General features: G+C 34.0%; 1 protein-coding gene across 1 annotated transcript; it reads right to left on the reverse strand.

Annotated features, from left to right (window-relative positions):
- Positions 1–549: 549 nt before the first annotated feature.
- On the reverse strand, positions 550–16,544 carry LOC101891486 (uncharacterized). Its single transcript, XM_059124219.1, has 6 exons — positions 15,222–16,544; positions 7,093–8,042; positions 4,230–4,460; positions 3,953–4,162; positions 3,134–3,892; positions 550–1,957 (listed from the first exon to the last, which is right to left on the reverse strand). The coding sequence occupies exons 1-6, from the start codon at positions 16,219–16,221 to the stop codon at positions 1,289–1,291; spliced, it is 3,819 nt and encodes a 1,272-aa protein (XP_058980202.1). The 5' UTR covers positions 16,222–16,544; the 3' UTR covers positions 550–1,288.
- Between the last annotated feature and the right edge of the window lie 152 nt (positions 16,545–16,696).

A 16,696-nucleotide genomic window follows, 5' to 3' on the forward strand; every position in this document is an offset into this window, starting at 1 on the left:
TATTTCTACGAAGATGTTCTACCTCCTTATTGTACCACGCTGATTTTGACTAGAAAAGAAATTACTTTCGAATATGAATTCGCTTCTCTGAAGATTTCCTTTTATATTGAGATCTATTAAAGAATTTGAATAAAATATTTAAATTGAAAAAAGTGTGAGAAATTTAAATTATGGAAGTTTCAAAATTAATAAAAATTCGACTTTTTTTTCCAATTTTTTTTGTCTTTGATTTTGTTTTTTATTTGAAATTCATAAGGTTTAACATCAATATTTTTTTCATATGTTTAATGAATGCATGTGTGTGCATGCAGCATTGTTATATTCTGTATATAATTATTTATTTATTTTTATTTTTTGTTCATTCATATTCAATATGCCTTCATTGTTGTTGTTGCTTCATTTCTTTCACAATAATTAGTAATAATAATCATAATAATAATAATTAGAGTAAGTTTGTAATACTAGTGACTATATAGAGTGTGTGTGTAATAAAACTGTATGTATATGGGGTGGTGGATTTTGGTTTTAAGTACATACTTAACAAAATAATTCTACAAAAAATATTTATTTATTTTTTATATAAAAAAAGCTTAGCTAAATTTATCATAATCTTGTGGGTTACACATTTAAAGATAATTTTGTTTCCTTAAAAAAGAAATTGATAAAGAATTTAAAATAAATACTAATTAAAAAAATATATATTTTTTTAATTCAAATTTTCAGTTTTGTTAAAAAAATAATAATTATACAGTGTTTTATAAAAACAAATCACGTTTTGCGTTTTTGCTTATTCAATGTTTTTGTTGCCTGGCGAATTATATTCCTTGTTGACTATATTTTTTTTTATAAAAAATATGGACATAACCTATTAAGTACCGGTAGGAAGGGGGACTAACAAAAAAGGAAACAGAGAGCCTTATATTGGTGTAATTCTTTTTTAACCATTTTGCGAGGTCTATGATCGCATGTAATGTCATGATGACAAAAAAGTAGGAAACTCTTGGGTGTGGTGACTTAATTTAGGATCATCTATTGGGGTAATACCATAACCTATACGACTACAACTAGTCTTGTTGTTGTTGTGATGCTATGAATAAGTATTATTTTGTTTATAATAAAATACACCATCGTCTATCAAGTGCCTAGCATGTGGGGGTGGAGGAGTATTGCTGAAAAATGCAAGGAAGGAATACAAAATTGCAACTGAGTAAAAATTATTAAGAAAAACTAATGTGCAGCTAATATTTTTCAAATGACAGACAACGAAGGTTTGTCCTAACCACAAACACTATTCACTGGGACCATCTGGGGAGCTTTCATAGGTCCCTTGTTTCTTTTTATTTTTCTTTAACTGTTTTTCGTTGCCGTCACCACCATCGTCCTCATCATCTTCTGCCACCGGGGTATTGAGATCACGTTCAAATTCATCCAAATCATTATCATTGGCATCCACCGACAACGGCTGCCATGTATCCAATTGTTCGGCATTAAATTCTAAGGGAATTTCCGTACCCGTAACATCACCCAGACGGGCTCTTAAACGCTGCGATATACCTTCCAATTCGGTAAATTTACGTTTAATGGCCTGTCCCAGATTTAAATGGGCCAAATCAAGAGTTTGTTCAAACTGATCGATAACCGAATCCACGGATGTTGTGGATGCCGCCCCGACACCGAGATGATCTCCACCACTTTGGGCCGTAGATCCCACTGTGGCCATATTTGTAGCTGGTATTTCTTCCAAGGGATGACAACGTATCTCCAACTGGCCATTAATGCGTCCATTAAAATCCACAATATTAAAACGTCCGGCAATGTGTAGACCCTTGGTAAAAACTGTTAAATCTAGGGCGGCAAAACCGATAATGGCATCTTCAATGGGTGTGGGTTGAGTGCGGCCCTGTGCCAGGTCTAGGGCGGATTTTTTCCATACCTTCAGGATAAAACGCTTTTGGGGCTGGAAAAAATAGAGAAGAGAAAAATTAAAAAAAATGTCGTTGTCAGAATAAGGGGATGGAGAGAATAAAAATGATAGAGAAACAGAGAGGGAGAGACGTGAGGAGAGTAGATATTTTTTTCGTAGAAAAGAGTTCACAGATGCAAGTTTTTCTTGAATGAACCGGGTAGTATCATTAGACGAATGGAACTGGTAAGGGAGTCTATAGGGCCAGGTCGTCAATACTGATGAGATGTCGGAGAGATATTTTTTCATAGAAAAGATTTCACAGATGCAAGTTTTTCTTGAATGGACCGGGTAGTATTATTAGAGGAATGGAACTGGTAAAGGAGTCTATAAAGCCAGGGCTTAAATATTGATGATATGTCGAAAAACCGAGGATACATATGTGACAGAGCGAGGGGAGAGTGGATATTTTTCTATAGAAAAATAGTACGTTTTTTTTCTGAATGGAGCGGCTACACTCTGTAGACAAATGGTACAGGCGAGGGAAGGTATATATAGATGAGTTGAGTGGGTCAGGGAATTAATTATGACCGGCTGAATGGGACTGTCTAGTATACGTAGACGAGCTGAATCGGACAGGGCGTCCCCAGGGAGATGTCGGGAAGAAGAGACTACATATGTTTCAGTATGTGTGAGAGAGAGGGGGGCGACAGGCTATTTTCCTATAGAAAAAAGGGAATTTTTTCCTGAATGAACCGGGTAGACTCATTAGACGAATGAACCTTGGCAGAGGAGTCTATATAGACAAGCTGAGTGGGTCAGGGAATTTATATAGACGGACTGTCTAGCACATCTATGTAGACAAGCTAAATAGGCCAAGGTGTCTATAAGGAGGTGAACAATCTGAATTGGGTAGGGAGTCAATATAGATATCAGGGATCAGAGAATTTATCTAGACCGGACTGCCTAGCACATCCATGTAGACAAGCTAAATAGGCCAAGGTGTCTATAAGAAGGATGAACAATCTAAATTGGGTAGGGAATTCCATTGGAAGTCTTTACAAATTAGTTGAATTGATGAGGGTGTGTTTTTTAGGTGAGCTGCACAGTTCGGGAGTCTATATAGACGAGGTGAATGGGTTTTATCAGGAAGTCTATATAGGTGGAAAAATTGAGAGGAAAACATATATATAGGGAAGCTTAATGTACAGAGATTTTATATAGACTTACATTATAAAGATAATCAATGGTGGCGGAGAGACGATAACGCTGCTGCCATTGGGGTTGACATGATTTTTCGACAATAGTGGTGGCATAGACCATACCCTCGTGCGATTTATATGTGGCATAGGGTCCAGCCTCTGCTTGGAATGTAACATAGGTATTGGGCGCCTCGTTGGGTGGGAATTTCTTGGAGGCATTACGCTGCTTAGCGCCCTTCTTGGATTTTGCTGCAGGATTCAAGGGCAAACCAAGGGCTTTTTGTATTTCCAAGGAAAATTTGAAAAGTTTTAGATTTGATTGCTGCAAGGGTTTCAAGGATGGGGATGCCGACGATGTCATGGCCGCAGATGATGCTGCTGCTGTTGATTGGGCCGTCATGGTAGTATCTGGGGAGCCACCAGACTGGGGCTGGGGTGTCATTAGCACCTTGTTTAACATGTCCAATAAATCCGAGGTGTTTTTTAGTTTGGCGGCCGATGATTTAGCCGGGAGATTGCTGTGTGCTTTATTTGCTGTTGGCAATGACGGCGGCACATTCTTGGAAGTACTGGCAATTTGTAAGGGCTTAAGGTTTTGCAATAGTTTACGCTCCTGTAAACTGGTAGCCATTTCGGAGTTAAAGGTAATACTAAAGCCTCGTGTGTCCTTTAGGTTTTTGATTTGTTCCTCACTGCCCACAGCCAAGAGACACTTGAGTTCACCAATTTTCAGCCCACTTTCCCAGTTAATAATTGGCGCCCAGGCATCAATGGAAATTACGGGAAGCTAAAGCAAACGATTGCCGTTAGAGACACACACAGAAAATGATGAAGGATTTCATCTTACCTTTCCCTTACACAAATGATTGGTAATGGCTGCATCACGATAGGCTATGTAAAACTGATGCAAGGGTATGCGCACCATGCCAATGGCCTGGAGATTTTCCTCACAATTGCCATTGCCATCGTCGGAGCTCATGCGTTGCCACAATTCCAAATGCAAATATTGTTTGTCGACACGCTGCAAAAACTTGTCATCATTTATGACGGAGAATTGCTGCAAAGGCATGCAAAGGAAGGGAGGTTAGTTATTCGGAATTTGTGAAAATAATTTTACTGCTTACCTCCTGATAGTTAAACTTGTTGCCATCATCGGCCTTGGCTGCCACAGGTTCATCTAACCAAAAGCGCCGACATATAAGAAACTTTTGAGGCTGTGACTGCAGCTCAAGATTGCGTGCCTCATTGGCATAAATGAATCCCTTAAGCAGGCGGATTTTTGTTGTCTCATCATCAAAATGCGATTGAGCTACCTGTAGCTTGTTCGAATTGTTATTTTGACCTGGAATTGAAGAAAATTTTTAAAAAAAAAGTTAGTGCATCCACTACAGGTGCATCCACTACAGGTGATACTTGGGTTTAGTAAATTTATTTTCCGAATTTTGTTCGGATATGATGGATGTGTACATATTAGATATTATATGATTATATATTTTATATTTGGTAGATCTGTTAACTTAATTTCAAACTTTTCTCCGTCCAGATTTAAATATATATCACATGGATATTTCTCTCTGATTTAATGAAAACCATTTAATATAGACCGAATATTTATTGGATATGGGTAATTGATGTTCCCGGCATATATAACTGCTTAATTGTGTTCAAATCGATTCAGATTTAAATAGGTCTTTCTCTACACTTATCTTCATGTATAGACTAGAAATATATCTGTCTTGCTGTATTCAAATCATTACAGATTTAGATACGACTTCCTCCACACATAAACAAATTTCACATTAAATTTTAAAAAAATTAGGGGGGTTGAGAACTTAAAGTCTTATTTTTTTAATTTTCATATATTTTAATAATAAAAAGGTGTTTGAAGTTGCGAGATTTTATTTAATTTAATTTTCTATTTGCTCGTTTTTGTTAATCGACAAACAAAAAAAAAATAATAAAAAAACCAAAACAATCTGAGGTTATGACCAAAAACAGGGTTTTGGATTTTACCAATAGTTCCATGAAAATCTCATTTTAGGACGATGGTGTCAATGGAATAAATATTCTCAATAAAAAAATAAAATGGGACATAAAACAAAAAAGACTTGTAGATACATTGTGTGCCATTAAAATATTGCCAACAAATTGGTTTAAATATTTCAAGGAAAACATTGCCATTTTTTAGGTTAGTTTAGAATTTGCAAATTTTTCGTACGACACTTTATTTTAGCAGATCAGTGCCAAGGGAAAAATATTCTTTATCGAATTTTAATATATGTCCAAGAATGAATTAAATTCTTTACTTAATAAATATCTTAATAATATAAGTTTTAAATTTTCTATATTATGAAGCAATTTTCTGGGGGTACAGTTTCGAATGCTTTTGGTATTATGCCAATATATTCTTTTAGAGAAATTGTGTCAATGGAGAAAATATTCTTCAAAAAATTCTACCATTGAAGACAGAGCCAATTTATATTTATAGCTACATTGTATGCATTAAAATAACACCAACAAATTTACAAATTTTTATAAATATTCACACAAACATATTTCATAATTTTTAGACTAGTCTGGGTTTCCACAAAATTTCCCAACAATACTTGGTGTTAGCAGAGTAGTGTTAAAGAAAAAGTTATTCTTCATATAATTTTAGTACGAGTTCCCAACCAAGTGGATGCTGTAGATTTTACATTTATCAAAAGAAAATATATAATTTTAAATGGAATGATAATTTTTCGTAGTTTTAAGGTTAGTTTGGGATTTCGCAAAATTTACCCAAAATACTAGACTTAAAAGGAATAGTTATTCTTTATAGAATTTTAGCATAGGTCTCTAATCAAGGGGTCCTGTAGATTTCATATTTATCTTAAAGAAAATATCAGTTTAAATGATGTCTTAATATTTCGTATTTTTTAGGTTAGTCTGGGATTCCATAAAATTTTCCGACAATAATTGGTGTTAGCAGAGTAGTGTCAAAGGAAAAGTTATTCTTTATAGAATTTTAGCATGAGTCCCCAACCAAGTGGATGGTCTAGATTTTATATTTATCTAAAAAAAATATCACTTTGATTGGAGCGATAATATTTTGTTGATTTTTAGGTTAGTTTGGGATTTCGTAAAATTTACCCAAAATACTAAATGGAATAGGAATAGCCATTTTAAAGAGAATTTTAGCATAAGACTCTAATCAAGTAGAGGTAGAAGTTGGTCCTGTGAATTAATAATTATTTTAAAAAAATATCAGTTTAAATGATGTCATAATATTTCGTATTTTTTTAGGTGTGTTTGGTATTCTACAAATTTTCCCCACAATACTGGATTTTAGCAGAGTAACGTCAAAGGAAAAGTTACTCTCCACAGGATTTCAGTATATGTTCCTAAACAAATGTATTCCGTAGATTTAATATTTATATTAAAAAAATATCAGTTTGAATTAAGAATTTTCGAATCTTGGGGAGACGATATATCAATGGAGAAAGTTTGTTCCATTTTATGACACTATTAAGCAATTAAGACGTCATATGTTGAATGAATTTAAAAGAAAAAAACTTCCAATGGAAGTTTACCAAATATCACATAACCCTCTTAAAAACTACTGGAATCTGTAGAGCAAATTTTCTTCTTTGTCTCTACTACTGGTCATAAACTAAATAATAAAAAAAGGAAACAAAATTTGTTTGTTGTTTTTTTTGTTTTGTTTTTTTTTTTTGTGTGTGTTTTTGTTGTTATTATTTTTTCGATTGCTTGCAACAAAATTGCAAAACCAAATAAATTTATTTTCAAACATATAATCATAAACCAATCTAAGAATATTATTGTTAAGCATAGCCATACAACAAATGGTATTGTAGTGTCCATGTCCTTTACAAAATCATTAGGTCCATCTGCTGTCGTCGTCATTGTCGTCATAATACAAATTTTCGGGTAATTCTTACAAATGTTAGCTGTTGCCACAGAGTGTTCTTGCAACAATCTTAGTCATTGTATTTTGCTGTGCTTTACAAACCAGAAATTTTCAGTATAATCACCTTTTTCGGTTGATGATTTATCAGTGGCCAAATTGTTTTGATTTTGATTCGGTTGCTGGGCCGCATTGGATGTTGACACATTTTGTTTATCAGCAGCTGATGAGGATGCCGGGGTCTTGTCATCACTGTCACTATCACAACTGGACTGTTTGGGTAGAAATACATTACGTTTCTTGAGAATATTATTGGCAGCTGTGACATTGCGCTGCAGTGTTATTTTAAAGTACAGACATGCCAAATGACGACCACGACGTTGGATTTCAATGCGTTTACACTGTTCCAGCAGTGAGGCATTGTAAAGATCGGATAATTCCAGGGTGCCCATGCCCAACATTTCATTGAGACAGGTGCCGGGTTCACGCCACCACACCGTAAAATATATACGACCCAAATTGATTTCACTCAACTCATTGCCATTCTCATCGAGATCCAATTTAACCGCACGTTCATCCTTCTGCCCGAAGCGAGTGCATTGGGTTAGACTTTGGAATTTTTCCGATTCGAATTGTATGATATGGAACATGTCACTGCGTGGCACCTTCTTAATAAGCTCATTCGAAAACTGGCATTCCACCGTGAAAATGGGACGTATTTCACTTGCCATCAAATTCATTGATTTTGTACCCTCCGGTTGTAGGGTTAGGGCTTCCATTTCTAGCTTAATGCCATGTATGGTTTTGAAAATGTTCAATTTTGTAGCGGGCGATAAATCGTCCAAGCGGGTAGTAATATTTTGTTCATCGCTATCATTGAGATTAATATCATGTACTACCTCCTCAGGAATCTTAGAGGTGATTTCAGTTTCACCAGCCAAGTAGGCAACTAATTTAGCATCGAGTTTCTTCATGGCTTCAACAATTTCTTCAGATTTCGTTTGTGTTGATAAACGTTTGGATTTGTCACCTGCAATGGAAAATGAAAAAAATTAATTTAGTATTGTTTTGATGCATTTAAACAAAAGAATTAAAATAATTAATTTTTGGGGGTTTGTTGAAAATTTTCAAAATTTAAAAATTGGCACTATGATGATCTCGAATACATAAAAATTATAAATCAAAAATTGTGCGCCCATTTAGTAAGGTATCAAAACACACATAACAAATTTAAGCAAAATATTTTTTTTAGCTTAAAATTTAAACAAAATATATATTTTTTTGAGGTTAGGTTGATTTATACAAAGTAATGCTTCCTTCTCATCCTCTTTCAATTCTTAGTGTTAAGAGAAAAAGAAGAATTATTAAAGCTGTTACTATTTCCAAGGATGTACTTTTCTATAAATGTTGCCCTTTTTGAGGTTAGGTTGAACATGTTTTTTTCATTACATTGAGCACATTTTGTATGTTTTTATAAAACTTTAAATGACAAGTGAACTAAAATCCTTTGTATTTGTTGTTCTCTTTTCAACTTTTGGTTTAAAACCACTTTTCGAAATATACATAAAATTGTTGTGTTGAACGGCAGGCAGGCAGGTTTTCAGCAATTGTGTTAAATTCAACAATTTGAACACTTTTTACACACGTTTTTGTTTATTATTATTTATTAAATTTGAAAGGATTTCATTGAGAAAAAATTCACAAAATTTTACACTTTATTTGTATTTTCCTCTTACCCGCTACAAAACATAAATAAATCGCAAATTATTTGCGAAAAAACTGATGCGACCTTTCTTTGCAAAGTGTTGAATACAATAAGTTTCAATACGGCAATTGTATGCCAATAAATAGAGAATTATTCCCGGGATTTATGAAATTATCATCAATTTGAATCATCAGCATCGTTATAAATTATTCTAGGCTGGTGTTGTTGTTGTAGCGTCTTAGTTATCATCGGAATTATACAATTTTCAATTGAATATGTATTGTGGGGCTAGTTTCCTGGCCCATCATTTTTTTTTTTTTTTTTTTTTGATTTCCCGTATCAACAATATTCCAATTAAGACTTAGCGACTGAGAATCTTGGTATATATTTAAACTACAATGAAAGATTGTTTGAAATGATAAGGACTAGACAAAAATCAAGTAAAGGTTCAAATAATACAATAAGAAGTTGAACCCCTTATCGGAGATGCTGATGCAATGTTGCAATTTTGTTTTATTCTGCTACCCAAAAAAATGTAGTGAAATGGGTCCAGAGTAATTTATTTTCTATTTTTCATTGTAAATCTATTTATTTAATATCAATTTTTTATGGAAAACTTTGATTTCTATAGTTGATGCTTCCTTTTATTTCGTTACTACCAATAAAAGCCAATTATCTCCTCTCCCATCATATCATTGTTTACATTTGATTTGCAACGGTAAGTTGCTCTCATGACACTGCACCTTACACATCTCATCTCATACGTTTAATTATGAGGTGAATATGACAGTTTTGTCACACAATTCAGTTATTACAAGGTCGCCTGGCAACAAGACAAGTTGATCAACAGATTAAATGCCCAAAATATATTTAGACTTTAATATTTCCTTATTTAAACAAATAAGTCACTGAACGAATTTAAATACTTATCACCAAAAAAACGAATTAATATATAGAAATAAAAAGAACATTTTTTCAGTATATATGTACATATATATTCTATACCATAAGATTGTTAAAATATTTTCTAATTGTGATTGTGTGTTTTTTTTTGTCATTTCACAAAAATCACAAAAATGATGACGCTTGTACCTTTCTTATCGATTATAATTGTATGACAGACTGATGTATGTACATTATAAATTTATTATATATGAATGTATATTGTTGGTATATATGAAGAAATTTTCCTCTGCATAATAGCCTTCATATGTGCGATGTATGTAGATATGCATAAATGAATGACAGACAAGACATAATTTAATTTCTTTGTTTGACTTTGGTGCTCGGTTTAGCTATACTTGTTTGCATAACACTTGAAGAATGTCTGGGTGAAGACAATTGAGGATTGTTGAAATAAGAAGAATAATAAAAAAAATAATTACATTATCCTTGTGCCAGAGCCACATATGATAAAATATTCAAAGTGACATATTACATTGTCTGTACGGACTTCGTGGCGCTTAAAGAAGGTATATTCAGCTGATATTTATAGACGATAAATGTAAAAATGTTACTACGATAACCGATGTATTATATCAAAAAAATAAATGTAGAATTAGTAGATCATTGCAGAGCTGATACTATTTAAAAATTTGTGACTTCTTTTATTAGCAATTAAAATCAAATTGGATAGTCCAATGAACCCTTATGAAGTCCACAAACTATGGTAATATTACAGAAGTATAGAGAAAGGACAAGTCAGAGTCAAAATATTGACACCAGGTGTAAATCCACCTGCTCCAACCATCTGTTTTTATGATATCATAACAATATACTCACCAATATTTAATGGTTTTAACGCCAAATAGAATTTTAAATTAATTGAAACGTCCATGAAATACAATTTTAAGCCCAAATTTTTGGTTCAGAGAAAATGTTATGCGTAAAACTGCTCTGCAATAGTGTTTTTATGCTAACATGTCTCTGTTGTGAAAAGCGGCCCTAAAATTATACAGATAGCTTCAACATAGCTGCAGGCACATTGAGCAGTCAAAATATTTTTGGAAATCTACATTTTGAATGACAAATTATTGAAATTTGTTGAATATCATATATCATTTAATATTTTAAAATTAATTTTTTTTTTGAGATATTTTTAAATATTTTTGGCATATCAATGTTCGCGAGTGTTGATGCATCTACCGGTATTCTTATATCATGGCCTCTACATACTTTTAACCATGATACAATAAAAAGTTAAGGTAGAGCTTCCAGCTGCTAGGCAGCCAAGTGTGCCCGACTTCTGCCAAATTTATGTATGCTTTTATTGTTAAAAAAAAAAACAAAATATTTTCAAAATCCATGATTAAAAAACGTACATTGCGAGGAGTGCATTTAATATATTAACCAGTTTTGCCATGGAATTGAAGGATTAAACGGTTTGGAGCATAGTTTTGAAAGAAAATCCAGGTATTTCATTCATTTTTCACCTTTTTAAAATAATTTGATGAAGGAAAGTACAAAATCATTTAAAACTACTTGTTGCATATAATTTTGAATATTTCTGATGGGATGCGAGCATAGCTTCAGTGCTGTATTTCTATAGTTTTACGAAGCTGTTCTATCTCCGTATTGTACCATACTTTTAACCTTAACTATATTTCTATAATGCATTTTGTCCAGTCTTGGAAATCCGATGTCTTTGCTTACAAAACCGTAATCCATGTCACATTGAAACACATAGTCTATTGCAGACCCCATCATTTCTTAGCATATTTTCTCAGATTAAATTGACACAAAACAAAAAAAAAAAAATAATGTTTGGGAACAGAACAGCAAAAGTTGTGCAATATTCAACTAAATTATAGAAATCAAATCCTCATTTTTTATAATATTTCGCAATTACATTAATTTCATTTAACATCACACTATGTCAATTTGTGGCGTATAGTCTATAGCACACTTCATTATCTTTGTAATCATTGCATTATTTATAATAGATGGCTCACGTTACATTTAAGCCGGTTATATCAACCGGAACAACAAGATGCACTGAGTGCGAGAGAGAGTGAGAGGAGAGGCGTTACATTTAAGCTGTCTAGCTGAGTTATGTCAGAAAACACCAACAAGAAAAGGAAATGGTACGGCGAGGGAAACGGAAAACGTGTGCAATATTATTATTCCCCCCCATTGTCGGGTTATGCAAGGAAAAAATCCATTTCGATTTCGTTCTTATGTGTGCAACATGTTTCAAAACGAAAGCAAAATCTGATAAGCTAAACAAAGGCACATTAAGAGGAGAGAGGGAGAGAGAGAGGTAGGCAGAGAATGTGCAAATCGACTAATTTGAAGGCCAATGACAAAATGTGTTGCTTTTTGCAGTTTATTCTGGATATGTGGGCATGTACTTGTTTGTTTCGTTTTGTGAAGACGATTGAAATCAAAAACAAAGAAATAAATAAAATAGTAAACTATAAATTAATTTTAGAGAATGGAATTCGTATGCAAAATTGGCAGTTACACCAGGAAAGTGGAGAGAAAATGTGGCAAATTTCATCTTGATTGGACTTAAATGTGGCATGTATCTTAATCAGGTACCGACACAGCCAGGGGCTGCAGGGACGTCGGTGTAAGTAGGTATTTGTGTTTTTTTATTGAGATTACATTAAATCCCCTTAAAATGTCATTCTTAATAGCAATTATAGGTCTAGCAATTAACATTTTTACAATATTTTAAAAATGATCCATTTACTATACTAAACATGACAATATTCGCCATAGCGTCCACACATGTTACATTTCGATCCCTAGTTTTTTTTAAATCGCTACAGCAACAGTGATTTTTAATTCTTTCCACATTGTTTCATATACTCTTTGCGCCAAAGTCAATGGAATTTTTTTTTTCGCAAATTTGCTAAATATGTTCAACAAAAAAAAAAAATAAATAAGGGAAACAAGCGTACACATACAACTATATATTTACATATATATAGAGAAATTCCCTCATGCGATAGCGACACTAGTTTCTGGGATCTACACACAACAATTGACGACGTAAACGTTTCGATTATACAGGGCTTTGGCAATCAAGAGAGGGTCACACATTTCGAAAAGATCGACAAATGGGACGTCTATACATACATATATATAAAGACATTATATATAGATAGTTGAGGAGATAATAGGTACAAAACAAACAAGTTCATTAAACTTTCTAGTTCTAGTTGTTTGTGTAATTGTTGTGTATATTTCGTCAAATTCTGTAAATTGAATAACATAGTATTTAGATTTAAATTTAAAATTTAATAATATACAGGGTGAGATGAAAAAACTGCAACCAACATTAGACTGCTGTCATTTCTAAGTCACTCGTCCGACAACTGTTAAAATTGTTCCAGGGACAGCTCATTAAATTGTTTACAAGCGTAGAAAAGCATTTTGGTGAGAATTTTCAGAAAAAAGTTATAGCTGGAAAACCACAAGTGGCTATCGTTCGAGCACTCCAGCATTTAAATCTTTTGTGTCTCGTACCATCGCTCGTTACCGTGATACTGGTAGCGCGGCCCGACGTCAAGTAAGTGGACGGAAGAAAATAGCAACATCAGCAGAAATGGTTCGAAAAGTAAAAAAGCGGCTTGATCGAAAGACGCGTCGCAGTGGCTCGTGAGCAGAATATTTCGCAATATTCCATTCGTCAAATGTTGAAAAATGAGCTCTTCCATTCGTCAAATGTTGAAAAATGCCAAAAAGTGCAAGAACTTATACCGCAACAGAAAGAAAAAGACGCAAAAGAGCTAAAGAGTTGCTTCGCTTGACCGAAAGTGGTAAGCTGCCGAATTTGGTTTTCTCCGATGAGAAAACATTTGTTGTCCAGCAGTTTGTAAACAAACAAAATGAACGTGTTTACTTGCCAAAGAGGTCAGCTCAACTTGTGCACCTTCGGTTGGCCACCAGAACTCAAGCGCCGGCCATGGTGATGGTGTGGGCCGCCATAACAGCCGATGGTCGCTCTCCGCTCGTATAAATCGACTGTGGCATTAGAATAAATGGCGAATATTATCGCGAAAATATTCGCCATTCCAACAGGACTCAGCACCATCGCACTCAGCACGCGGCACCCAAGAATGGTTACGAAATGAGGTTCCTCGCTTCATTTCCAGCGCACAGATGGCCATAAAAATCTTCGGATACCAATCCGTTGGACTATTGTGCCTAGAGTGTTTTGGAAAGCAAGGTTGGCACTTAAAAATACCAAGCGTTCGCCGGGAATGGTCCAAAATTCCGCAGAAAAACATTCGAGCAGCATGTGACGGTTTCATTGGCCAGTTTTGAAGGCCATAATTCGTGCCAAATGAGACCAATTCGAACAAATCTAAATTTTTCTAAAATTTGAAGCTATTTCCGACATTTTTGGCACATCAACAATTTAAATTAAAAAAATGTAAAAATTATGGCTTTTGACTTTGTTGCAATTTTTTTTTGTCTCACCCTGTAGTGCTGGGAAAGTGTCACTTAATTGCAAAAAAAAAAAAAAATAAAAAATATATCAGCATTTTTCACAGCAGAAAACCCTGCTTTAACAATAAGCAGTAATATAACTGTGGCTAAGTACTTAAAACCTGAATTATCGCTTTTCTCACATCTCCTTTAATTTGTTTCATAAAACGTTTTGTTTCATTAGACGTTTTTTGTTATTGAAACTATTAAAGCCCACAATTCTCATTTCAAATAAAATTACGATTTTCCGTTCCCGACAATTGCCGTTATTGCCTAAAACGCCATTCCTGTTTAACAATTTCGTAAGTGTAGACGTTAAACGGCTACAACTTTTCCGAACATTTCCGAGCAATGCACACTAAAAAACGTTAATCAACAAAGAAAATCCAATAAGATTTTGTTTTTGTTTTGTTTCGATTGCCACTCTCTAGTTACAAAAATTATTCACTATTAACAATTCGCATACAATTTTTGGCTCCTCCAAGATTTCTTAAACGGGGCTCTATTATTATAAATGCTATATTTAAGTAAAAGAATAAAGCAACAAATAATAAAACATAATTAAACAAAAGCCATCGCACTAATTTTATTGCTAACAATATTTTATTACTATTCTTTAATCCTTAAAAAATGAAAATGTGGCAACTCTTTAAACCCTACTTAAGAATGTAAATAACAGAGATTTAACGTGAGAGAGAGAGCAAAGAACTCAGCCACTGAGAACCAACAATTTTCTATAGCAACAACAACTACACAATCAGCCGTTTTTTGTTCCTATATACAAACGGTCGGTGTAGTATATATGTATATATATGTTTGCAAACAAAACCACAAAAAGTAAACAGAAAATAAAAATAAAAGGTAGGTACGTAAAATGAAGAAAACAAGATAATTGACAATTTTTATTGCATAATCGGAGGCAAATACAAATGAAATAAACGTTTAGGAGCCGGTAAAAAACAAAAACATTACTCATTTGTTTTTCTTTGCCAAGCTAATGAACTGGCCATTTTTTTTTTTTAATTTAAAGCTCAACGGAAATCTACAAAATTATGTTCTACCTACCTGGTTCGGCAACTTTGGTTTTGCTGACCATCATATGCGCATTATGATGGTGTATGTGGTGATGATGATGAAGATGGTGTTTATCGTGAAGGCCACCATGTTTGGTGGTCAGGGGCATGGACACCACGGTAGCGGCTGCTGCCGGCGCTGCGAACATCATTTTGAAACGCAATTGTATTTCACCCGATTTTTTAATCGATGAATTTGCTTGTTGCTGTTCCTCCTGCTGCCTTTGATAAAGGGTATAAATTTTACTTTTATGTTCGAAACTCTTATGACCTCTTGCAATGTTAAATGCAAATTTTCTCAATAGAATCGAAGGCAAACGCAATTGGGTTTGCCCCAGAACTAATGTATTGCTGTTGTTGTTGGCTGCCGTTGTACTGCCGCTGTTGCTCGAGACTATTATTTGTATGGGCTTGCAGGAACGCAAATAATCTAAGAATAGACCAACGCTCGTGCAAATGCGGTACCGTAGTTTATTGTTGTTGACGGCGACCGATGAAGAAGCTGATGTTGATGATGAGGAGGACACAACAAAATACTGGCAGTGTTTATTTTTCTTTTTTCTTAATAGCTGTTGATGTTGGGGTTTCGCTCGTTTTGACGACAACGTTTCACAGCTGACCAAAATATTTGCCACACTCTCGGCCCTATCTTCGCCGAACCAAACAATTTTCACTTGTACACATTTAATATTCGAAAGAACCGATTTGTTTGCCTGCTTCTTGTGTTGTTCGCTGCTGCTTCCTCTCCCACAAATATTTTGCAAACTTTGAGGAAATTCCTTGATATTTTTTGTATTATCCACACAATTATTATTCAACAAAATTTTTCCATTCCACAGCGACGATGGGGGTTTAGCACTTTCGGAATTATCTTCTTCAATGATTTTTGTTACAAAACTAATATAGCTCACTTCAATTTCCAAATACCCTTGCAAATCTCTTTTAACACACTCTTCAAATTGTGGTGGTAGGTTATGAACAAAATCGTTCATTATTTTCCAGCCATTTTTCACCCAACTTTTTCTTTCACAAATGACTTAATGGTATCGTATGGAATAAATAAAAAAAATAAACAAAATAATAGGTATTTTATCTATTAGCACACAAGACGACGACGCGACCGCACAATGAATGGGAAAAATTCACACATTTGATAAAGTTTCCAGAACATTCATGTCTTATGTGAAGAATATGTATCGTAAGTATATAAAAGCGACCGGCGCATAAACTCGTTGTTGTTGTTGCTGGTTGTCAGAACGGCAAACAGACACAGAGAGATATTTGATGTTTTGTTGACATTCATTCAAGGAAGCGTCAAGTGTAAACAATGTTGTCACAATTGTGTTGCACAATTTGAAATTGAATTAAACATTTATTTCTATTTAACATTTATTTAAATTAACATTAAATTGTATTTAATGGTATGGAAATGAACATAACCAAGTAATGTTATTATCCGTCAAAAAC

This window comes from Musca domestica, unplaced genomic scaffold, assembly GCF_030504385.1.
Source record: "Musca domestica strain aabys unplaced genomic scaffold, Musca_domestica.polishedcontigs.V.1.1 27, whole genome shotgun sequence".
NCBI lineage: Eukaryota > Metazoa > Arthropoda > Insecta > Diptera > Muscidae > Musca > Musca domestica.

Excerpts from the sequence above, each read along its gene's own strand:
- LOC101891486 (XM_059124219.1), bottom strand. The coding sequence starts at position 16,221 with ATGAACGATTTTGTTCATAACCTACCACCACAATTTGAAGAGTGTGTT. Across the intron at positions 8,043-15,221 it reads AACCAAAGTTGCCGAACCAG|GTGACAAATCCAAACGTTTA; the intron begins GTAGGTAGAACA and ends TTTCCATTGCAG. Across the intron at positions 4,163-4,229 it reads ACAAGTTTAACTATCAGGAG|CAATTCTCCGTCATAAATGA; the intron begins GTAAGCAGTAAA and ends ATGCCTTTGCAG.